This window comes from Sinohyriopsis cumingii, chromosome 1, assembly GCF_028554795.1.
Source record: "Sinohyriopsis cumingii isolate HCF-2022 chromosome 1, ASM2855479v2, whole genome shotgun sequence".
Classification (NCBI taxonomy): Eukaryota; Metazoa; Mollusca; class Bivalvia; order Unionida; family Unionidae; genus Sinohyriopsis; species Sinohyriopsis cumingii.
Genome location: NC_142961.1, coordinates 49051185 through 49076113, shown reverse-complemented (window position 1 = coordinate 49076113; position 24929 = coordinate 49051185). Strand labels below are relative to the sequence as shown.

At 34.0% G+C, this 24929-nt stretch overlaps 1 protein-coding gene across 3 annotated transcripts in view; it reads right to left on the bottom strand.

Moving 5' to 3' along the window:
- LOC149806836 (3'-5' exoribonuclease HELZ2-like) overlaps positions 1 to 24695 on the bottom strand; it is a 57025-nt gene extending 32330 nt beyond the window's left edge. For 2 of the 3 annotated variants that reach the window (XM_089958293.1, XM_089958304.1), the window contains exons 1-17: positions 24632 to 24695; positions 17210 to 17227; positions 16688 to 16879; positions 15436 to 15605; positions 14649 to 14850; positions 13865 to 14034; positions 10380 to 10581; positions 9870 to 10039; positions 9203 to 9398; positions 8709 to 8878; positions 5071 to 5272; positions 4560 to 4729; positions 3881 to 4079; positions 3329 to 3498; positions 2337 to 2411; positions 1591 to 1800; positions 1167 to 1206 (exon numbers count right to left, since the gene is read on the bottom strand). In XM_089958293.1, coding sequence (XP_089814419.1) covers positions 1167 to 1206; positions 1591 to 1800; positions 2337 to 2411; positions 3329 to 3498; positions 3881 to 4079; positions 4560 to 4729; positions 5071 to 5272; positions 8709 to 8878; positions 9203 to 9398; positions 9870 to 10039; positions 10380 to 10581; positions 13865 to 14034; positions 14649 to 14850; positions 15436 to 15605; positions 16688 to 16748 — 2407 coding nt within the window. In that variant the 5' untranslated portion in view covers positions 16749 to 16879; positions 17210 to 17227; positions 24632 to 24695. Of the gene's footprint in view, positions 1 to 1166; positions 1207 to 1590; positions 1801 to 2336; positions 2412 to 3328; positions 3499 to 3880; positions 4080 to 4559; positions 4730 to 5070; positions 5273 to 8708; positions 8879 to 9202; positions 9399 to 9869; positions 10040 to 10379; positions 10582 to 13864; positions 14035 to 14648; positions 14851 to 15435; positions 15606 to 16687; positions 16880 to 17209; positions 17228 to 21735; positions 22324 to 24631 lie in introns of those variants that run through there. The other variant, XM_089958299.1, reaches the window with a different exon arrangement.
- Between the last annotated feature and the right edge of the window lie 234 nt (positions 24696 to 24929).

The following is a 24929-nucleotide window of genomic DNA, read 5'->3' as shown; positions in this document are numbered from 1 at the left end:
ACTCAGCAGAGAGAGAGAGAGAGAGAGAGAGAGAGAGAGAGAGAGAGAGAGAGAGAGAGAGAGAGAGTGTTGTGGACCATGACATTCGAAATGTTAGTTCATGTTACATTCTGACATGTAATTTGTACCAATGTTTCATATAAGACCAAGACGAGTCGATTATTCGGGTGGTACTGAATAGTTCATTTTGCCTATCGATTACAATGATATGGCCTAGCTGTTTGGATTAGACCTATAACAGTATTGTAATGTTTGGAGTGAAATTACTGTCTGAAAGAAAAGCTGAACATGTTAAAACTTCTTCAATTGAAATTCCAGTTTAAATAAGTATTATTATTATTGTAGATTTTAATCTTTAGGACTTGAGCATATTTATCTTGAAAGCAACGAAATTGTCTTTGAATTCCGTAGAAAACATGCAGGCGAAATAAATCACCTGAAACTAAATGTAGTGTTAGAAAGTTTACAGAGATGGTAAGCGTGTTTCTCAAAGAAATTTTAATATGGATAGACCCTCTCTTTCATGCACACAGACATACGCACACATTCATGGTTACGTTTACTTAACACGAATTTCTATAGGTGCTGTCATTGACAAATAAATATGTCTAAATTGCATGCTACCCTTTAGTTATTCATTTACCGAGGATATTGCTTTTATAAAATCAAAATAACATCTGCTTTGTCTTTATTTAAGAATGGTTTATTCGTTGATAGCAATCACAAGCAAAAATTTGCTGTCAAGTCTTGTAAAGTCGAATTGATTTAATCATCAATGTTTTGATCACTGAGGTAAAGGATGAGGTCCTTAACAAAGGCGACTCGCTCACTCTCTGTCGTATAAAATAGTGTTAAATAGATATTGTAGTCATTTCCAGTAAACTATAGAAAAATATTCCAAAACCTAAGGAATAAAACATTTTTCCCTTAATCATGAATCGTATACTCCCAAATTTCGACTTCGAGAAATTAGGGTAAAAGTACTTAAACGAATTCAAATTAACCTCTGCAACGCGGTAAGAACTTTGAAAAGTGAATCTCAACGTTATGACTTTGAAAAGCTGCCGAATGTTTTAACATTCAGCACAAAATGCGGCATACACAGTTTGCTTGCATACCAGTACATTCTACATTACGTTTCTATAATTATTATTAGAGCAACTTACCTCTATAGAAGCTTCTTAGTGCCAGAAAATGTTCACCGGTCTGAAAAGAGAAATGTCTGATAAATGTCTTAATATTTGTACAGCACTTTGAATTACAATTCCCATAAGGCAAAGCAGAAATTCATTGGAAAATTATGGCTTATTGACCTCAGTCATTAATATACGTATGAAACGTCTGAATCTATAAATTATTTTAAAACTAAATTCGAACTTTGAGTAGAAAAATTAAAGTTCTTCGTTGTTACAATTGTCGTTAACAGGACATCCACATACGCAAAACAACGAAACTAGTATGTCTCATTTGGATTTATTCAAAACATCATAAAGATAGTGAGATAAGTGCAAACTTAAATATATTCTAATTGTTTTGAAATTTCTTTTCTTGAAATGGAACTAGAATGGAGCATCGAATTTGTTTACTTACCATTAGAAATATCCTAGTGCATTCATCAAAGCTATGGAAGAGAAAATTTCGGTCCCCAAAATTTGTAGTATATAAGAAATCTAATCCCTGAAATACCGTGATTGCACATCTGACAGCTTCGACATTGTTCTTATCATTCAAATGTTTGTGACAGGCATCCAATAACTTTTGAATTTTTACGGGGTCGTTCTTCTTGTACATTTCAAAAGTCTAGACAAAAGAAATCGTAACGCTACAGTAAGAGAAATATTAATGATTAATTGTAGTAAAATCGTACTCAATATGACAAACATGGTCAAATCAAGATGCGTTTTGTAATCATTCATCTAATATGGAATCAGATCATTATGTTACTTCAGAAAGCCGATATTGTTTGGTTCCTTTGGAGGACCCAAAGAGCAGAATCAATACCTATATAAGAGCTTAAAGACACAACGTAAGCTTTACATAAATACTTGGTTCAGCAAGAAATAATCTACGATCTTTTTAGATGTATGTCCGGTATTACCACACTAAGACGACGTCTATTCTGATTTTATTGATATAATGTGCGTCTGTATCTCTGTTATAGATCGACAACTCTTGAAATTGCATGATATAACACTTTTATAAATGTACCAAGAGAACTGTACTCATTTTACTTCAGTATTCACTACGCGATAGTCTATCTGACATTACATAAGCTACTTCAAAAAAGTTTGATTTTGCTGTCTTATTATTTATTCATGTCATATCGAATGTCGCACCTGGTTCAACTCTGCATCTTCGATGTTTTCATCGGTTTCACTTGCACTTTCATCTGTACTGATCTTCCGGTGATTCTACAAGCATTGGGATAATACAGTCGTTCATAAAGCATGACAAATACAAGGACTCTTGCGACTGTAAAGACAAACTACTATTCTATTAGCAAAATAGACTGTCAAGAACTTTAAACACTTTTTGACCCATTATATATTACTCACCAGTTTTTTGTATTACCTTAATAGAAACATATGCTTGGTGAGGATAACACGATATGTCGGGTGTTTGTAGCCAAACCTTACTTGCGCTTTCAAGAGATCGCTTGCCGGAAGTAAATTAACCACAGTTCTACGACATACTTATGATTTATACTCTTCTTTTCGCTGAGTCGCGTTTGCAAAGTATTTTTTATCCATAAAGTACCGCATAGTGGTGCTGGCTGATTCCCAACAAGTATAAGAGCAATATGGAAATACACCCCAAGAGCGTAGATATGAAGACACAAATGACAGAAAATAACGCTTTTCAACCTAAATCAATATCTTATTCAGGCAACAATAAAGAACACACCTACACACAAAAAATTTGATAGTACGATTGAACAATAAACGAGGTACGTCACAGAAAACAAACTACGTGTTCACCTTATTCATATATAAAAATGAAGCATAACACTAATTTTGATTCAAATGAATTAGAATCTAATTTTCTGTTCATTTAAGTATTACAATTTGCAGCGGAGCAGCATGAAAAAATAGCGTCAACAGTATAATTGCTACATGAGTTGGAAAGATATGTTACATAATACATAAGAGAAATTAGGGTACACTAATGTTCATTTAATCTGGTTGAAATTATATCATATTGTGTGCAAGGTAATTAAAATCAACAGTAAGATAGTAATTATTTTCCGTTGAGCAATAAATAATTCCATTATACAAATTATGTGATTTAAGATGTCTTTGCATATTTATTTTATTTGACTAATACGTACTTCCCGATCTTCAGTTAGTCTTTGGAGACGTAAAACAATATCCTTTGTCGATTTGCTGCACGGATCCAATCCTAATGCATCCTTTTGAGCTTTGTCTAGTAGTCCCAATTTCTCATACGCTAAACATCTCCTGTACAAGGCCTTTTGGTAGTTCGGAATTAAGTTCAGTGCTGTATAAATTGAAACGTTTTCGCTTTGGATAATTGGTCACAACATTAAGAACAAAGTATGTCATACTTTTGACCATCATCATTGCAATCGTCATTATCATCATCATCAATTTCAAAATAAGTAATAAATCACTATCATCATCGTTATCGTCACCAGTAGGATGATCAAGAATATAAAACAAGCAAACAAACAAACAATTATAACACTAATAACATATCTACGATCAGTTCCACTTACATATACTAATAAAATACCACAGGATGTAATAAGCCGTAATATATGATGTTTATACTTTTGATTCAGTTGAATAAATTGCTTATAGCCAAGTTCTAAGACAATTACAAACTATATGTAGTTGATGAACGTCAGAATATATTATACCAGTTGTGGCTTCCTCCACCGCTGCCTCGAAGTCACGTAGCTTCAAGTAACATTGAGCGATGTTACTATGCAATACTCCCTTTTTGTCACCGTCAAGATCATTGAGACCCAAGGCTTCATTGTACTCTTTCAGTGCTAGGTTATATTTGCCTGCGTCATACCAGGCTTTTCCATTGTCTCTTAGTGTGTTGTAATCACGCTGCTCAAATATATTGAATAGATTTAACTGGAGAACATCACCAATTTTGAGTCAAATGTCAGGAACTTAAGTTTTCTATTCATTTAGGTTATAAACTTTGCGGAAAGAAGCTTGAAAAAGAATGGCGTCAAACAATATTAGTTAAAGAAATCTGGAAAGATGTATGATGCATGAAAATACAATCGTTCACAAATTCCGGGTAATGCTTAATTAATAGCTCGAGATATTTGATACCATCATAAGAATTGTAAATTCAGAGTCACACTGATTACTATTGTATAAGCTTTAAATGATGCAGTATTAATGCTTTAGAAGTGTTCTAAACATTTGCCCAGAAAGCCTGATTTCCTTTAACAAAACTTCTGCGAACGTTCAAGCGAAAATAAAGTAGTAGTTTGTTTTTCCTTTTTATGAAAAAGCTCGATTCCGCATATAATATGTTTTTAATGCTTTTTCAATTATTTTACAAGTGATACTCACTCTGTGGTCTGCAGTTAACCCGTTGAGACGTGACAGAAGTTCCTTTGTAGATACACTCTCTGGATCCAGTCGTGCTGCATCTTCTAAAGCTTTGTCTAGCAGACCTAATTGCTCATAAGCTAAACATCTCCTGTACAAGGCCTTTTGATCGTCTGGCATCAGTTGCAATGCTACGCATTTTCAATGATTATTAATTTCCTAATTGATTGAATATTCAAGCAACAAATACGTCATCCCTATAATCATCATCATCATCAGCAGCAGCATTAAACTCATTATCCATCATCATCCACAAGCAGCAATACATAATAGTTCCATTGTGTGACTGATCATTTTCAATAAATTATCAAGAAATATCGAGGCAACAAGTTATTTGTAAAATATGACTCCGACACTTTCTAATAATGTTTCGTAATAAGTCCTATCAATGTAGATTGATTATATTCAATAATTTGGTGGTGGATGGAAAGTACAGAAATAGACTGAATAGTTAAGATTCTAAAGATATTACCAGACGTGGATTCCTCAATCACTGCCTCGTAGTCACAATTCTTTAAATAACACTGAGCCATGTTATTATGCAATACACCCAGCTTCTCATCGTCCAGGTCTTGGAGTCTCGTGGCTTTCTTGTATGCGTCAAGTGCCTGGTAATATTGACCCTTCACGTAAAGGGCATTTCCCTTCTCTCTTAGAGTGTTGTAGTTTATAACCTGAAGGATTGAAAACATTATTTTATTTGGGAAAAGAATAATCATCGCACTCCTGCTTTAAATTAAACCAGGTACACATTTGTTCCACGAAAACGATGATTTAAATCTACAGTACAGGAAAATGTAGACATTATCCCTTTAGGATATAACCTATTAGTTCAATATCTGTATATAATTATCTTAATTTATTAGCTTTCTCAACTAGATCGCAAAATCCGGCCCTTCCAGTTCATACAAATTTACAACCACTTCGAAAAATTGACTTCTTTCAATAAGTCAGGAGAATAAGTCAAGATGATGCTTAACGTACAAAAGATGTTTCACCTCTTCCAATTATCATACTATTTTGACAAAACAATGAAATGACTTGGAACCCTTTGCTATGATTAAGGTCGTGGTTGGCGGTCGAAAAAATAGTATATGAAGATGTGACAAGTATAAAATCAAGGCATAGTGCTGGGTCGGAAAAACAAGGATTATCCAGAAATATAAAGATGGCTATCACCTCCTTTTACATCAGTGTTTGCAGGTTCTCCAATTTGTATGGCAGGCCTTTAAAACTGTAGGACTCTTTCCTCAGTTTTAAACTCAAGATGGTTGCTTTAAACAGTTGCCCTTTGCAATTTATCCAGAATGAGGTCAGGTTTTAAGATTGAAAATTGAAATCGTGTTTATTGGGACAAGACATCTGGGTCTTGGGCTTTTATGGAAGGTGATGGATCGTGGACACCTCCTCATGAATGTTCATCGACATATCAGGGAGAATACTGATGAAAGTCTATCCCATCAAATCAGACGTATCAAGGCAATCTCGATATTAGCCAGTCTGATCGTCTGCAGAAGTTACGGAGTGGAAGAAAGAAGATATCCTTGATTGGGGATACTCCAATGCAGAGCAGCTCGTCTAGTGAGGAAAGCAGCAAACGGGAACTGAGGACACGGTAACGAAGTATTGTTGAGCCATATCTATTAATGGTTGATAATACAGATGGAACATATCTTGTGTAAATATATTATTCTGTAATATAGAATGTGTTCACACGGTTACCTTTTCTAGAATGTGCCGGATTGGGATTCCAAATGGATGTCAATACCATTGCAGAAATTGTAAAGCTTGAACGAAACGTCTAGAAGTTTCAAGACTCACCTTTGTGAGACAATTTAATAGAAGTTAATTGTTGACATCGCATATAAGGCATTCTAAAATGCATTTATATCTGGGAAAACGTATAAGTATGATGACACTGTGGTAATGGCTGCTCAAATCTTTCATTTTACTTAGTCCGACTTTCAAGCTGTAATTACATTTTAGAGCCATTTCCTGATTTTTATAGACCTTATTAGAGCCAATATAATCTTTAATTCAGGTTGCAAATACTAGAGCAGCCTACAAATGGAGCATACCAAATCGGGCCAATTGAAGAAATGCCATTACTGCAATGGATAAATCACACAGTCCCATGAGCGGTGTAAGCTAATGAAATAATTTTTCATAATTGAGTTTAAATTTAATTACTTTTATTTTTTATGAAAATAAAACATATTGACCTTTATTTTAAATTCCATACATAAATGAACAAACGTTTGGAATGAATGAAGAAAGTTATGATTTACCAAATTATTTGAAATCAAATCAGAACAACGGATGAATGAGCTACTAAATGCCTCTCATTCGAATGTAACTTTGGTTATGGTTTTATACTAGATGATTGCTGTCAAAACTAATTGATGCTGCCTCTAATTGTCTTTGGAGAATGTTGGAGTTCAAAATGTGTCCTGCTATCAGAACTCTGAACTGTTAGATGATTTCTTTGCAGAAGAACCTTAGTAATGTAGTAGCCGTTTGATCACAAATGTAATATCTTAAGTGTATAACATCTAGACTTAGTAATTTGTATCTAGAGATGTTCAATAGTGGATGATATAAATTTTATCTGATTGTCATTGACCACTCTTTGAATAACAGCTGGAGAGCACTGAAAACTTTTTGAACTAGTATGTCTTTGCAGAAACGTATAGGCGGAAAACATGTCCGTGTATAGACAAGCAAACACGTTATGGCGCTGGTTTATTTTTTTTTTTACGGATGCTGTTACTCCTCAATCAGCTCTTGGAAACGGCATCGACTGGGCGGGCAAGTATTATATTTGTTTTTCTCACACCGATTATTGGACTAGATTTTTCATATGTTAAATTGGTTATGATCTTCTTATCAAAGTTTGTGTTGAGACCAATGCCAGTAGCCTGCTGAGCTGCGGCAATATGAACACTAGAATTATAGCTTCTATAGCCAAGGTCTTCATATGCATAGCAAAATCTGGTCTTGTATAAACGGCGATGACATTCTCCATGCTAATGATTCTGAGTAATAAAGAGGTAAAAGTGGAAGATCGGTAATAACACTGATTTCTGATTTGGTGTCCGAATAGGTTGAACCTTTGCTAAAATGAGTATGATCAATTCAGCCATACGTCAAGTAACAAGAGCACCCTGCTGAGTCGGTACTGGATGTAGCTTGGTCGATTAGTTGGGTTCGAAAGCCGATATACCTGTTATGCAGGCTGGAATAATAAATTTCATTGCCAGAACTTTTACCGAAACTAGCAATCAAGTGGACCTGTGGGTATGCAGCCTTCACCCAGTTCTGAGCTGGATGAAAGTTTAGAAACGTCTAGACGTTGTTTCGTTGTATCCGTGACCGTTTATCGTATCACCTCTCTCAGGTGTTGTCATTTAGACGTTTGTTGTCATTGACTGTTGATGAATGCCAATCTGAATAAAGTTGCCTCAAAAACGAGTTTCCTTAATGTTCTAAGTGAATGAAACAAACGATTTGAAAAGACATACGTCCAATGCACTCTTGTTGTAAATCTTGATCTAGTTTTCTTGATATGGCAAATTAGACAATCGAATAGGAGAAAAAAAAGCGAAACGATACAATAATAAGTAAAATACGGCATATGGAAATAAATTAATGAAAATAGCGTATTCGTTTTATTCATATATGGAACTGAAACACATCACTAATGTTGACTTAAATGCCTTAGAGCCTGAATTTTCTTTTCTTTTCATTCACGTTATACAATTTTAAGTAGAAGAGCATGAAAAACATCATCAACGGAATAACAGTTATATAAGGTTGGAAAATCGTGCTAAATCAAAAGACCAAGATTAACAAAATCCGGAAAGTAGACACGTTTTAATTAATTGATGGAAATATTCTCATAATGGAATGTTGCATTCATGGTCACATTGATAACCATTTATTCTGGATGAAATCGTAATATATCGAGTGCAAGGTGTTTAAAAAGGAAAATAAGATAGTAGTTATTTTCTGTTTTACAAAAATAGGACAACAAAACAAACATTCCTTCTCTAGATGATGAGATTTAAGTGAGGAATTTTGTAATTGGTTTTGTATATGAGTGATACGTACTGCCCGGTCTTCAATTTGTTTATTGAGACGTGAACGAATTTCTTTTGTTAATTCACTGTCTGGATCCAGTCCTGATGCATCCTTTAGAGCCATGTCTAGCAGACCCAATTTCTCCTGAGCTAAACATCTCCTGTACAACGCCTTCTGGTCGTCCGGCATTACCTTCAATGCTATATATTAACACAAAAGTATGTCATACTTATGATTTTCATCATCATTACAATCATCATCATCAAACTAGTCATAAAACCATTATCATCGTCGTCATCGTCGTTGCCATCAGCAGATGTTATAAGCATTGTCATCAGTAGCAACATAAATAGCGTAACATAAATAATCAAATAATAATAAGCAATGTTCGACACATACTCACAAAATGCCATATTATGTAAGAAGCCACATCATTATGCCTATGCCTTTATTTTATTTTCAGTTGAATGAATAGTTGGCAGTAAAATTACTAATAAGTTGATAAGCGTCAGAGGCTAATTTACCAGCTGTAGATTCTTCTACCGCTGCCTTGTAGTCATGTAGCTTCAAGTAACACTGAGCAATGTTACTATGCAATACTCCCTGCTTGTCACCACCCAGGCCTTGGAGACCCAATGCTTCATTGTACGCTTCCATTGCTAGGTTATATTGGCCTACATCATACAAGGCTTTTCCCTTCTCTCTCAGGGTGTTATAATTCTGCAGTTTAAATGTATTGAATAGGCTAAACTAGAGAACATAGCAAAGTTTAAGTTAAGTTACAAGAATTTAAATTTTCTGTGCATAAGTTTTACAATTTATTAGAAAGAAGCATGAAAAAGAGCGCCAATAGAATTATATTTACCCAAAATTGGAAAGAGGTATGATACACGAAAAGACAACCTTTCATAAACTCTCAGGAGTGTCAGACATGCTTCAATTAATGGTTGGAAATATTTTATACCACATCAAGAAACCGTACACTCATAGTACACTGACAACGATTTTATAAGCTTAAAATTATGTGATATTTATTGTTCATGATTGTTATAATAATCACTTCCGGATAGCCCGATTTGATATAACTAAAATAATCTGCGAATGCTAACGCAAAAATAAAACACAATCTTTTTCTTTGATTGACCAGATGATTTTAATGATTTATTAAAAGAGCTATACAATGGTACTTACTGTCCGGTTTGCAGTTAACCCGATGAGACGTGACATAATTTCATTTGTAGATCCATTGCCTGGATCAAGGCGTGCTGCATCTTCTAAAGCCTTGTCAAGCAGACCCAGGTTCTCATAAGCTAAACATCTCCTGTACAATGCCTTTTGATCGTCTGGCTTCAATATCAGTGCTATTTACAATGAACAATGAAAGGAACACGTGACCTTATTATTAACATCATCATCACTATAATCATCATCATTAAAATCATCAGCATCATCATCATCACCATCATCATCATCATCTTCATCATCATTAACAGCTAACAGCAACAATACATAATAGTTCGAAGGTCTGATTGATCATTTTCAATAAATATTGATGCAACAAGATGTTTCTTAATTATGACTACGACAAAGTTTTAAGATAATTTGCTTTCAATGCAATTAATGTACGAAAAAAAATCAATAATTCAGGTATTATCGAAATTACAGAAATATACTGAGTAGTTAAGTGTCAAAAGATTGTACCAGATGTGGCTTCCTCAGTCACTGCCTCGTAGTCACGTTTCTTTAAATAACACTGAGCCATGTTATTATGCAATACACCCAGCTTCTCATCGTCCAGGTCTTGGAGTCTCATGGCTTCCCTGTATGCGTCTAGCGCCTGATCATACTGACCTTTTGCGTATAGGGCATTTCCGTTTTCTCTCAGAGCGCTGTAGTTTTTCACCTGAAAGTTTGGAAATGGGATTTCATTTTCGTAAGGAATATAGCTATCACGCTACTGAATTAAATTACAAGAGCTATGCATTTGTTCTACTAGGAAAATAAATGACATTTACTGAGTAGGATAATGCATGTGGCATCTTTGTTTTGGTAAATCCTATTGTTTCAATATATGTGTATAATTATGATACGTTATGGGCATTTTGAATTCCTTCCCAAACGAACACAATCAACATATGTCGTTGATACAAACGTATAGTCACTGCAACATGTGTGTCTGCGTGTGATTTGGATTTTTAACACAGCTTTAACAATGTTTCAGTCATATCGCTACGATGTCTGCAGTGTGGCAGTTTATAGTGATGTCTAGCATTGGGGCATAATGTCCCACCCATTCACAGTATCCTGACACCAGGCCGACTAGTCCTAACATTAACATCTTAATGCTAAGCGCCTAGCGAGGCAGCTGTTAGTACACTTTTTATGAATCTTTGTTATGACTCGGCCGGAGTTCGAACCCGAAACCTCCCGCATCCGAGGCGGATGCTCTAACCACTATGCCACTGCCACATGTTATGTATATTTAATTTGCATTGATTGTTAGTTATTTTTTACATTCATGATAAGATATGGGTAATTGTGTTTTGTTCCTGACCTTGTCCAAATCAAGAGAGACACTGATGATGTGTGTTTTTTGGTAAACTTGCAATACATAACTCATACTTTTAAAGGAGTGTGGATTAAATATTAGGATCATTATCAACAGAAGTAAACATTTTTATTAGGGTTTTAGTCATGGCCATTGGAATTCCCCCATAAAAATACATAACCCCCCTGATGTTTTATACATTCTATATTTATAATTTTAGTAACAGATTGTGTTAGAATGAAACACTCCATTAAGTCACAGTATTCCCAGCAAATGCTAATTGTAATTTAGGTTAAGTAGAGGGTTCTCTAAGCTTATTTTTATATAAAGTTATTCATTCCACTTTAATATTTGTATGCAGAGTCAGTCTTATTGTTGTGTTCAGTATTCTATTTATTATTCAAATTATTATTCTTTGAAAATAAAATGCACTCAATAATATTCTTGGACAGAGACAACTGAATTATATTTTTTTGAGATTCATTCAAATACTGTTGTCACATCACCATGTCACAGGCCGCTACATACAAGTCAATTCCTTCATCGTTGGATCTTATGTCGAACACAACAGGAATTTAATTAGAACTTTATTCATTAGTAAAGGTAATAGGATATTTTAGACATGTTTGACATTTTTCGCCTGTTCACTGAGTTTCTATTCTCTATTTATCAAAGGCGCAGGATATTGTGAGTTCTTTAAACAAAAGAGTATTTGACTTCATCTGCAAATCTTGGAGCACCATTCAATCAACACGATGTACTGCACTGAGTGCATAATGAATAGGCCTAATTTACGAAAGATCTTGTCTGTACTGAATACATCAAGCAATTTCAAGACCTCATCTACCTAATGAAGTATCTATTAAGGATGGAATCAAACAACTCTGATTGAAACCAATTGTTCTTTTGCATTCTCTGTTTTGGGTATCTGTAGGAGTTAATCCACGATATTAGATGCCTATACATATACAAGATTTCACAGGCAAAGCCACCAAATTAAGTACCAATGAAAATAGTTTTTACAAAATAGGAAAATTGAGACCCACTAAATTAAATGATACTACAGGATACTGAAATACTTTTAGCTGAAACTACAAATTATAATTGATAGTTTTGTGTTGAAAATGTGGAGCTTGAGAACATAGGGAATGTCGTAAATGTATAATGTCCAGACCTATTCGTTGTAATCACAAAATGTTGACTATTGTTTGACGATTGCCATAGACTCTCTTCCAATAATAACAGCTTGAGAGCGTTGAAAACTGTCTGAATTTGCATTACATGTAGCAACCAGGAAATGGTGTCTGGAATTAGTTTAGTGCTTTGTTTTTTATTTGTTTAACAGAAAACTATTTTTGTTCAAAATGTGACTGCAAACGCTGCGGCCCGGGTTAGAAACCTACCAAACTGAGCTTTCAGGGGTCACACAGCTTCTGGAACCAGTATCTTCTTATGTTAAACTGGTCCTGGTTTTGTTATCAAAGTCAATATTGAGCCTATGCCGTTAATTTGCTGTGCTGGGCCGATATAAGCATCAATAACATAATTTCCATGGTCACGATCTCCATACGTTCAGATACTTATGGTGTTGTATAAACGGCGACACCACGCTATAAGCTAACAACTGTAATTAGTGAAAAGGTAAAAGTGACAGCAAGGTCGATGATACTGTCTCTGGGTTGATATCGCAGTGCATTGTACGTTTATTGGGTTGATTATGATCCATGAAGTCATACATCAAACAGCAAAAGCCTCAGATCACTTAAGAGGTCTTACTCAAATAGATAAGATAATCCCAAAATGTAGGCACATGAACAATGAAGGAAGACTTCAATTAGATTAACAAATGAGTAAACTCCGCCAAAGATATAATCATTTTAATTATATGAGACATGATTCGTTTTAAATGGACGCAACACAAGCAACTATGCTATCGATTTCTTTCGTGGAAAAAAGTACCTTAAATAAAGCCTATACTAAATTTACATACTTAGAAAATATGAAATATTTGTGTAAAATATGTTATACGTCCTGTTTCAAGACATCTTAATTTCAGAGTGAATCGTCCTATGTTCAGATTTATTGCAAACGGTTAATTGCACATTTGAAGTTGAAACTTTAGCTAAGTCTTGACGAAAATCTGAGTATTGTATAATAACACTATACATTAGCACAACTATGCTTACTTATAATAATGCGATACATTAGCGAAACTATGTTTATTTACATACATGTTTTAGCGGTGCAGTTTTATAGAAACTAATTTTGAAGGCTAAAACTGTACTCTGCGGATACATGAATAAATGTTTGGTTTTGGACAATTATGAAAACTTCACATCCAGCAGAACTTCTGCACCATGGATATGGCGTCCACATTGATCTTAATAGTGAAGACAGCGGGAAAGCATACAATTCGAAAGAATAATTTTTTATTTATTGCAGTTAATCTGCGTTGGAAGCAAACGCCAAAATATTATGAAAACAAGAAGAATTATTATATACAAGCCGATAATAAAGTCTGATAAAAGCACAACAGAAGACATGCAAAATTAAAGATTCTTTTTGTATCATCCATCAGAATCAGCATAAACATGTGATACAACTCTAAATCAATATATGTTACTACATTGATACGTACTGCAGACTCTGTAATCAGCACTTTTAGTCGTGAGATAACTTCCTTTGTTGATGCACTGTCCGGATCCAGTCTTGATGCATCCGCTAGAGCTTTATCCAACAAACCCAATCTTTCATAAGCTAAACATCTTCTGTACAACGCCTTTTTGAAGTCCGGCATCAAACTCAAGGCTAGATGTAGAATGTGTTTAACATTGAAAACAAAGATATCAGATATCGCAACCATCATCATCGTGATTACCACCACTTCCCTACCACCACCCGCCAGAGAAAGTAAATCAATCACAGCTGACATTTGCAATCTCTTGTTTCCAAACGAAATGTCACGCATTACAATATCGTTTATTGAATGTTTCTTTCAAGATGTGTGTAAGCTTAAGATGCTATTAACAAAAATTTAATTAAACTCATTTGAATATGAAATGTAAAGACTAAAACTATTGAAATAGAACAACTTTGGTATTTCGTGAGCAATGAGCGCGATATATCGTGCACACATATTTGGGTAACCAATAAATCTTGTTACTCGTTTGTCCAAAGGTAGAAATGTACCCCATGATGTTATAGTTCAGTAACTGTTCCTTTGTAAAGAATAATAATCTGTTTGCACATGAAACCTCATAAGTTGTTAACTATTTGAACAGGAAGTAGATCGAGGAACATATGTAGAGATGTGCTCAACATTTGTTGTAATATTTTCATTGGGTGGACGATAATATATAACTGGAGTTGCAATTGAATATATTTACAAAAATGAAATACACAAGCATCAAGATATAGTATACCAGATGTAGCTTCCTCCACTGCTGCCATGTAGTCACGTTCCTTCAAGTAACACTGAGCCATGTTACCATGCAATATTGCCCGTTTGCCACAGTCCAGTTCTTGGAGACCAATTGTTTCGCTGTACGCTTCCAGAGCCAGGTCATATTGCTCTGCTCCGTAGAAAACCTTTCCTTTATGTCTTAAGACGTGGTAATCATGTTGCTTAAACGAAGAAAATATAGCATCATTAAGTCAAGCTCTGTGTAAGATAATAACTACCTCATAACTGATTTACTAAATAATTTGGCATGAACAATGTAAACCAGAGATCAGAGAATAATGACAAAACGTAGAATGAGCAGGAGCTTACATTCCTTAGATTATAAGGCAACAAAATGCAACAAAACTTGATAATACAATTTTCTCATCGATCATTTAATGTTATTAATTGGCAATGCGGAAAATTGGACTTGTTCGAGTAAAATGAAAACTCTCTGACCTTTATGAATAAGAAAAACGCACTTTGACACGACATGCATGAACCCAGTATAATTGAGATAATATATGCAGATGAAACCAAATTAAGGAAATGATAGAGCGTAGTCATTTTATAAAAGTACTGGTTGAAAATGCATGCAACTTTACAACAAATTTTGGTACAAACACACAGTCAACATGTTTTGTTATCCATATAAAATAGAATGGTAGTTTGAGAAATCTTTAAGCTACAAACACTAACAGATAAGCAATTTTTAAAGAAAATATGAATATAAGATTATTTTCTTATTTAATATTGAAGATACGCACTGTTCGCTTTTCCTTAGAGCTCTTAAGTCTTGTTACGATTATATTTGTCAATGCGTTGTCTGTATTCAGTCCTGATGCATCTTTCAAAGCTCTTTCTAGCAGACCCAGTTTCTCAAAAGCAAGACATCTTCTTAATAATGCTTTTTTATCGTTTGGGTCCAACGTAAGGGCTGTTCAAGAATAATTGAAATCTTAAAAATTAAGTTCATAAACCAGAATGCATTACACACAGACTATAGATAAACATACACAGCTTTAGAAATTATGAATACAACACAGACTACGATTACAAGGCGCATGTTGAAGCATGCATGTAATAGAGATCACAGTTTTCCCATGAAGACGAAGAAGAGAAAGAGAAAACATGAGAAGGAAATTCAATCTAAGCATGCACCATATGCTGAAAGCATAGATTCGATGCACACATTGGATTAGTATTACCAACTAAGATACAGGAGACAACACTAGAACATGTGAAAAAAGTTAATGACATAAAAATTGATTGTCTAATAGTCGGGTTGGTAAAGATCATATTAGATAACTGAATTTAAGAAGAGACGTAACCTAAGGTTATAAGAAAACAACAAAAAATGTATATATCTGAGACTAAGATCTAAAAACTGAGACTATGCCTTGAAGAAAAGAGGCATCTTTAACAGAATGAAAATAGAAACGCTATATTTGATGATGCACAAACTGTGTACTTGCATACATCATTTCCAGTCTATGGTATCAAAAGAGGATTCAATTAATCGCAATCATTTACTGGATAATACAGGTTGTTTTGCTGCACATGTAAAGATAAAGCTTTTTGTACTGACAAGATCGCTTAATCTAAAACTTATCTGGCCTAATTGAATTTGATGGGTAATAAGGACGTGGAATCAAGCTTTACTGTTGAATAGGAAGGTTGAGATATTTAATAACCGGATTTGACTTAAGGGGAATAGCTAAATAGAATATTACTAAAACAGCAACTGATTAATATTCTATCAAGTCAACTGACCTTTAACGGAACTTAAAAATGTAAAACAGACCTTTATTGGGGAGAATTTTTAAAAAGTAGTTAATATTCCTACATGAAAAAACAAAAACAGTAATATTAAAATATAATTTACCATACGATATTCATCGTGTAAGTCAAACATAGAAAACAAATTTAACTTTTGAAGAAGTACAAATATTAGCTCATAAGTATTAGAAACTTCCAGTTGTGTTGAAACCTAATATTTTGAATAAAAGTACACTTTACCGGCTGAGGCCACCTTGACAATGGTAGTGTAGTCAGCGATTTTCATGTAGTCTTGGTCCATGTTACAATGCAATTGTGGTTGCTGGTATCTCTCATCCAAATATTAGAATTCTAGCTCATCCGTCCCAAATGCTGCCGCCAGATCAAATTTACCACTGTTCAACTAAAACTTCTCCATTCATAATATTTCAGCTGGAAGTACGGATTAAAATTAGTAAAAATTACAGTCAAGTGAAATTCAGATTTAAAATTATTACATATTCAGTGAAATTGTTTTAATAACAGATAGCCCAGCTTAACACAGTGTTACAACTGAATGCATGTTTCATTTGTAAACTCATTATGTGCTATTTATTCACAATTTGCTAGATTTGTAATGTCAGTATTCTGTTTAGTTACCTAGGAAAACCAAATCTTTGGATAGAACACTGTCCTTATACAAAGCATTATATATCCGACTGAAATATATTTGACCTTATGAGAGAGAGAGAGAGAGAGAGAGAGAGAGAGAGAGATATTTACTTTAGACATCATAGCGATCTGTAATAATAGAGAAACAACAGGAAAACTGACAAGTAATTCTTTATTTTAATATTTATATCTAAAGTATTAAAATTTATCTATTGTCATTCAGAAAAAAACTGTTTAGTGCAACAAATATACGGTATTTTCAATATAAACATTCGTAGGTTCTGGATTGCATACAAGGTTCTAATATATACTAAATTTAGTAAATACTGTGCACCATGTACTTAGCATTATTTATTGATACGCAAGATAAAATAATATGATAACGTTATGTTTAAGATAAGAAAATGACTGATGATGGCAAATGATTAGAAATTAAGATGAGATAAAACAAGAACTGATGGACTGAGCGGAGAGATGGAGGGTTCTTTTGTTGATAAAAATAAATGAAATAAATAGAATATATTCACTGAGACTGACTTAAAGTAGACATAACTTGAGCATACATAAAGAGGATGATGCAATCAATCCAAATATGTTACGATCACTTTTTTACAGCCATGATTATACAACAAAACTAATTGCTGCATCGGTGTTTGAAATCTACGATACATATATATTTTACCAGTCGTGTATGCAAGGATTAGACTTGGCATGTTTTAAGAAGACCATAGTTTTAGTAAGTGCTGTAACTTGTTTTATTATTCTTCTATTTTCTATTCTAAAACATAGAGCTGCATTATCTAAAACTGCAGAATGGTGATATGATCTAACGGCACAATATAGAGCATTTTAATAGCTAAATCTCAAGGCAATAGGATTCATAATAATACGATTTTCTGTTCGTTAGGTTGCGCTATATATGGCACCTAGATAATGCTGAAGCGTGCTATCAGATCCTTCAACAAGGTGAAAGATCAAAGATGATCCCACTAAAGTCCACGATATAGTATACATGTAGTATATATAATACATGTTTTTTTATGATACTCACATCAGAAAGGAAAATAAATTAAATAAATTGTATTTATACAAAACAAATCCTTTGAAGGTATTGTTGATGTGATGAAATATTGCCTCCGTTGTCACCAAGTCGGTTTGTGTTTGCAATGGCAACATATACTAAGCATATATTTAACGCCTGCGATACGGAATGCCGAACGGAGGGTATTTACGATAGACTGTTTTCAAAAGTTAGAAGTGAAATACATCCACAAGGATGAACGTTTCCGAACTTCATTTCCATTATCTGTGTTTATGATTTTAAGACCTGTATCATAATAGAAAATAAAAGTGTTCTAATAGACATGCCCTTGATTTTTTTTATTTAAATGGTTTATTTCTTTCTTTGTAAGAACGAGGTACGAGTATGGCTTGAATAACACAATCCAGTAATAATCAGTTAGAGCAGAGATCTAGTTCTCTGATAATAATCGCTGAAACTGGCTGTCCCCAAAGATTAAAAACAAATCTAGAGTCAATTGGTTTATGATCGTGGTTAGCTTAGAAGAAGATAAATGTTACAGTGTAAATAAAGGTGTTTAGTACTGTTTATAGGACGCATCGATGAATGGGCCTCAATGTAACTTGACGAAATCAAACAACAAACATTAGCTGTCAAGTTGAAACTAATAAGAAAGCAGCTGCTTTACTGAAGAAATACAAAACGTAATCGATTTGCTAAAACAACTTCACAGTTTCCAAGATCAAAACATGAAACGGCAACTATCTAGGAAGACAGAAAAATTCAGAGAGTGACGAATCAATTCACCGCAAAGTAAATTACGAACATATAAATATCAAAATTAATTTTGTCGTGCTTCTCACCCATCAACGTAGAGCCGATTATAATACTGTCGGTCCGAAAAGGAATCAACACCAGAGGAATTTCACCTGATCTACAGATCATACTCGGGTGTTATAATTACATTTTAAAACAAATTTGAACACACCTGATCTCAGCAAATACCACAAAATTTAATTGCAAAAGTAGGGGAAAATGATGGTGATAGAGGTCTAAACATAAATCATTTTGAAATCAAATACAAGTCCCTTGCCAAGAAATTACTGGTCCCGATAGTAGACAAAATCGTTATAGCTGGCATTATTCCTATCCGGGACATTGGCATGATGCCGTACTGTTACTTATTATATGCGCATTTTTTCTCCGTTAACTTTACTTTGTCAGAATAGTTCAGTAGTTTACGATATTGAACTCGTGCGCACTTCATATTGCACTCATAAAGGAACTACTTTCTATTGTCAACAAACAATGGACGTAGACGCCAGCACTTTTCATTTGTAAACAAATCGTGTACACTCACGTAGTAGGCGGTTTACTTTTTGGTTGATTAAATTTGTTTCTGAATGAAATAAAACAGATGTTTCGTGGACTGTCACATACCCGCTGCTTTGCTACTTTCCGCGATAACTTTTTTGCTACATGTGTCGGATTTAGGCGGGGGATAGACACCAGATTTCATAAAATTGCTGGGTACCTACAAATAACATGCAAGTGATGATGCATAAACTGTCTTATTTAACTGGTAATAAGACTGGCAAAATTACACTTACAGTTTTACATTCTGAACTTCCTCAAAATGTACTTTCTTAGTTCTGAAAATCCGAATTACATGAGCCATATCATGGGTTCTCATGCTTGATTACACATTTCGAAATCGTACTGTAATTTCGACTATATTTCAAAGGCAATTACACCTTCCTTACTGCACTCAAAATGAAATAAACATTAAATTCCTTAGCGTTTTTTGATAATTGTAATTGAAAGACTTCATATTTTTTCCCACATTATGATTTCAAACATTCAATCGCAGAATAGAAACACACTTGCAGATCTATGTGAACACGACTCTCCCTCTATGCTTCAATCCATATATTTTATGTAGAATTGGCAGAGATAAATCCAGTCCATAATCAGGACATTTCGTAGAATCGACCAAAATACCAAAATCTATTCATTTCAGATCAAATGGAAGAGTTGTTGCAATGTGCATTCATTCACAATATGATTCCAAATTCCAATTTTTAAGTTGACCAAAACGCTATTTTCTTTTGAAAGTTGTGTCTAGCGTACGATTAAGTTCAAATTTATCTGGGTGGAGTTATGTGCACATTAATAATGTTGTTGTTGTGTAATGATTAATCTGAAAAGAATAAGAAAATGAGCATATAATAAAAAGGCTACTGCATTTGTATGGAAAAATAGGAAATCGATATGTTGGATGGATTTACTGCACTCCCAAGATCGTGCAGTATTTCCATCCAAAAAACTAGTTCATATTTTCCAATACAAATGCAGTAACCTATAAATATTTACCGATCATTCAACTGACCTTTGCAACGTAATTTATAGGAAAAGAATTGATTTTTAAATATCCAATGCCAAATCAATATCGCTCGAATTAACTTTACTCAGTAACAAATCTATTCACATCTACCCTGCTTACCAACCTTAAAACCCTCTATTATCGCGTAATGATCAATTTGGATGGGGCAAGAGGACACATTAGCTGTTAACAAGTTGTTATCATGGGGACTTTAATATTGATTTCAATTTCGATAATGACACTAAATGGCGTCATTTGATGCAACTGCACGACCCTGCACAGATATGTTCTAACAGGTGTAACAGCACGACCTACTAATCTGATTTACACTTCAACATTACCTAATTTGACAAACGACCGTATGTCTGTATTAGTTATCACTATCACAGTTTTTATATAATAAATTAAAGTAATTAATAAATCATGTAATACTTAAATGACTTGGAAATAAATGTTCTTTAATATAGACTGCCTAGATGTTATTGGTTCTATAGTAGGCCATTGCATTAGATGAGATTCATTACCTACCATACTTTCTAACTGAATTACCTATATATTACATACTACAATGTTTGTCATTTGGACACAGCGACTTATAAATAAATGATAAACAATCCAGACAATAATGACAATGAAACCACAACAGTAACTTTTATTTGCAGCGACAAATCATACAGTTTGACACCCTAATGGTTCAAGCAAGAGACAATACTATATATATATACACAGTTAAATGTATTGTACCGGTACTAAATAATAGACTTAAATGCATTAGTGCTAATTGTTCAAGCCAGAGTCAATCGTAAAATGTTTAGTGAATAATCCGTCGCTAAGACATAAGCAAGTAGTATGTCTTTCATAAGTGGCATTCATAAAATTCACCGTCATCCGTGTGGACAATTCGCCAAAACCATTATATACCCGAAAATAGTAGTTACACGAGTGATATCACCACTGTAGCGATAAATGCGACGGCGTATGTACCATCTGATGTGCGTGATGCTACATCCAGGAAGTAATTAAAGATTAAAATGCTTGTACTTTTTGAGATTATGGGCGATATTAATGTACAGTGGCGTGAACTCGTGAAGTCAGTCGGTTTCTATTGAATGGCACTTTCTACAGTCATTCCAACACGACGCCAATGATAAGAGTTCTGACTCTGATACAAATATTTAATTTTTTAAGGCACATTTACTACGTACATACAACTGATCAAAAAACAATACTTACCCTTTGAAGTGCTGTCATTTGAGTTACTGGACATCCTCAAAATGTACTTTCATTGTTCTGAAAATCCGAATTTCATTAGCCATGTCATGGGTTCTTATGCTTGATTACACATTTCGAAATTGTACTGTAATTTCGACTATATTCCAAAGGCAATTACACCTTCCTTACTGCACTCAAAATGAAATAAACATTAAATTCCTTAGCTTCTTTTTCACAATTGCAGTTGAAAGACTTCGTATTTTTCCCCACATTATGATTTCAAACATTCAATTACAGAACAAAAACACACTTGCAGATCTACGTCAACGCGCTTCTCCCTCGCTGCTTCAATCCATATATTTTATGTAGAATTGACAAATCCAGTCCATAATCAGGACATTTCGTAGAATCGACCAAAATACCAAAATCTATTCATTCTAGATCAAATGGAAAGTTGTTGCAATGCTCATTCATTCACAATTTGACTCCAAATTCCAATTTTTAAGTTGACCAAAACGCTATTTTCTTTTGAAAGTTATGTCTAGCGTGCGACTAAGTTCAAATTTATCTCGATGGAGTTATGTGCACATTAATAATGTTGTTGTTGTGTAATGATTAATCTGAAAAGAATAAGAAAATGAGCATATAATAAAAAGGCTACTGCATTTGTATGGGAAAATAGGAAATCGGCATGTTGGATTGATTTACTGCACTCCCAAGATCGTGCAGTATTTCCATCCAAAAAACTAGTTCATATTTTCCAATACAAATGCAGTAACCTATAAATATTTACCGATTATTCAACTGGCCTTTGCAACGTAATTTATAGGAAAAGAATTGATTTTTAAATATCCAATGCCGAATCAATATCGCTCGAATTAACTTTACTCAGTAACAAATCTATTCACATCTACCCTGCTTACCAACCTTAAAACCCTCTCTTATCGCGTAATGATCAATTTGGATGGGGCAAGAGGACACATTAGCTGTTAACAAGTTGTTATCATGGGGACTTTAATATTGATTTCAATTTCGATAATGACACTAAATGGCGTCATTTGATGCAACTGCACGACCCTGCACAGATATGTTCTAACAGGTGTAACAGCACGACCTACTAATCTGATTTACACTTCAACACTACCTAATTTGACAAACGACCGTATGTCTGTATTATTTATCATTATCACAGTTTTTATATAATAAATTAAAGTAATTAATAAATCATGTAATACTTAAATGACTTGGAAATAAATGTTCTTTAATATAGACTGCCTAGATGTTATTGGTTCTATAGTAGGCCATTGCATTAGATGAGATTCATTACCTACCATACTTTCTAACTGAATTACCTATATATTACATACTACAATGTTTGTCATTTGGACACAGCGACTTATAAATAAATGATAAACAATCCAGACAATAATGACAATGAAACCACAACAGTAACTTTTATTTGCAGCGACAAATCATACAGTTTGACACCCTAATGGTTCAAGCAAGAGACAACAATGAAATTTGTTATATATATATATATATATATATATATATATATATATATATAGTGAATTAAATTTTCTGTACCAGTACTAAATAATAGATTTAAATGTATATCAAGATGCATTAATTGTTCAGGCCAGAGTCAATAGTAAAATGTTTAGTGAATAATCCGTCGCTAAGACATAAGCAAGTAGTATGTCTTTCATAAGTGGCATTCATAAAATTCACTGTCGTCCGTCTGGGCAATTCGCCAAAACCATGATATACCCGGAACAATAAGTAGTTACATGAGTGATATCAACACTGTGGCGATAAAAGCGGCGGCGAATATACCATCTGATGTGCGTGATGCTACATCCAGGAAGTAATTAAAGATTAAAATGCTTGTACTTCTTCAGATTATGGGCAATATTAATGCACACTGGCGCGAACTCGTGAACTCAGTCGGTTTTTATTGAACGGTTACTTTCTACAGTCATTCCAACATGACGTCAGTGATAAGTGTTCCGACTCTGATACAAATATTTTACTTTTGTTAAGAGACATATACTACGTACATACAACTGACCGAAAAACAATACTTACCCTTAGAAGTGCAGTCATTTGAGTTAATGGAAATGATTGATCAATATATTACACATTTATGTTCCGTAAATCTTAATTGTAAGCACCTTGATTCTGTTAAACCAATATTCTGGCAAATTCTTCCTGAAGTAAATCAATAGCCACTTAGTAGAACCATAATAAATTATTATCAGAGAATCTCTTACTTGATATCAAGAATTTGCAACGTATTTCAAGTTTGTTATTTCTTAGAATCCAGCAGGTGAAAGCAAAAGTAGATGAAAATAGTGGTTCATATCAGGGTAAATTTAAAAGTCCAGTCTCTCCATCCGAAATGAAATTTTAACAGATGAAGTCAAAACAGCAGAAACATCATATGTCGATTCGGAGTGAAAAGTTTTCAAAATGTCGCTTTTAAAATCGGGTACGAAGTGGCAGTAGATGCACTTACTTATGTCGAAAATTACACTTGTTGTAGCTGATCCGAGTGTAGTATAACTTCATTCTCTGTAAGCACTAGGTTTCATTGTGTAAAAATTAAACCGAAGTCCCTGCAGTTTAGTCAACGATAAAACGTATGAGAATTATTCAATAGTCTCTTCCTAACTCAGCGCAGTCGAGAATGTAGGCAGTTTTACATCCTGAACTTCGGTTGCCATTGTTGGACAGCTACTAAGGAATCAACATGCTGTTTAGAAACTCGTGTATGAATAATTCTACACTATGATCTAAGCGTAACATTTCAATCTCTAATACACATTATCATTCTATGTGTAAGTCATAATATAATAATCATTAGAATGGCTAGAATGATGGACAATCTAGAAAAAACATGTAAAATAAAACTTACTTCCGCATTCACATTCACTCCATAGGAAGTCAAGTTACCACTAAAGAGTTTATCATACGGATCACTGACGTACTATGTGATGTATTCGTACTGGGCGGAATACATTCTATATGATCTACGTAAATAATATTTTTCTAAGGGATATAGGTACTCTGACGATTTATATGTACCTACCCGTTTGTGAATCATGCAAAAGGAGGTCAAAATACTTTTAAAAAATTTATGAGAATCATTTTCCAGAAATTAAAAAGGATATTGCTATGGGACAGACCATTTAATTTTCTAGGTGTGATGCGTG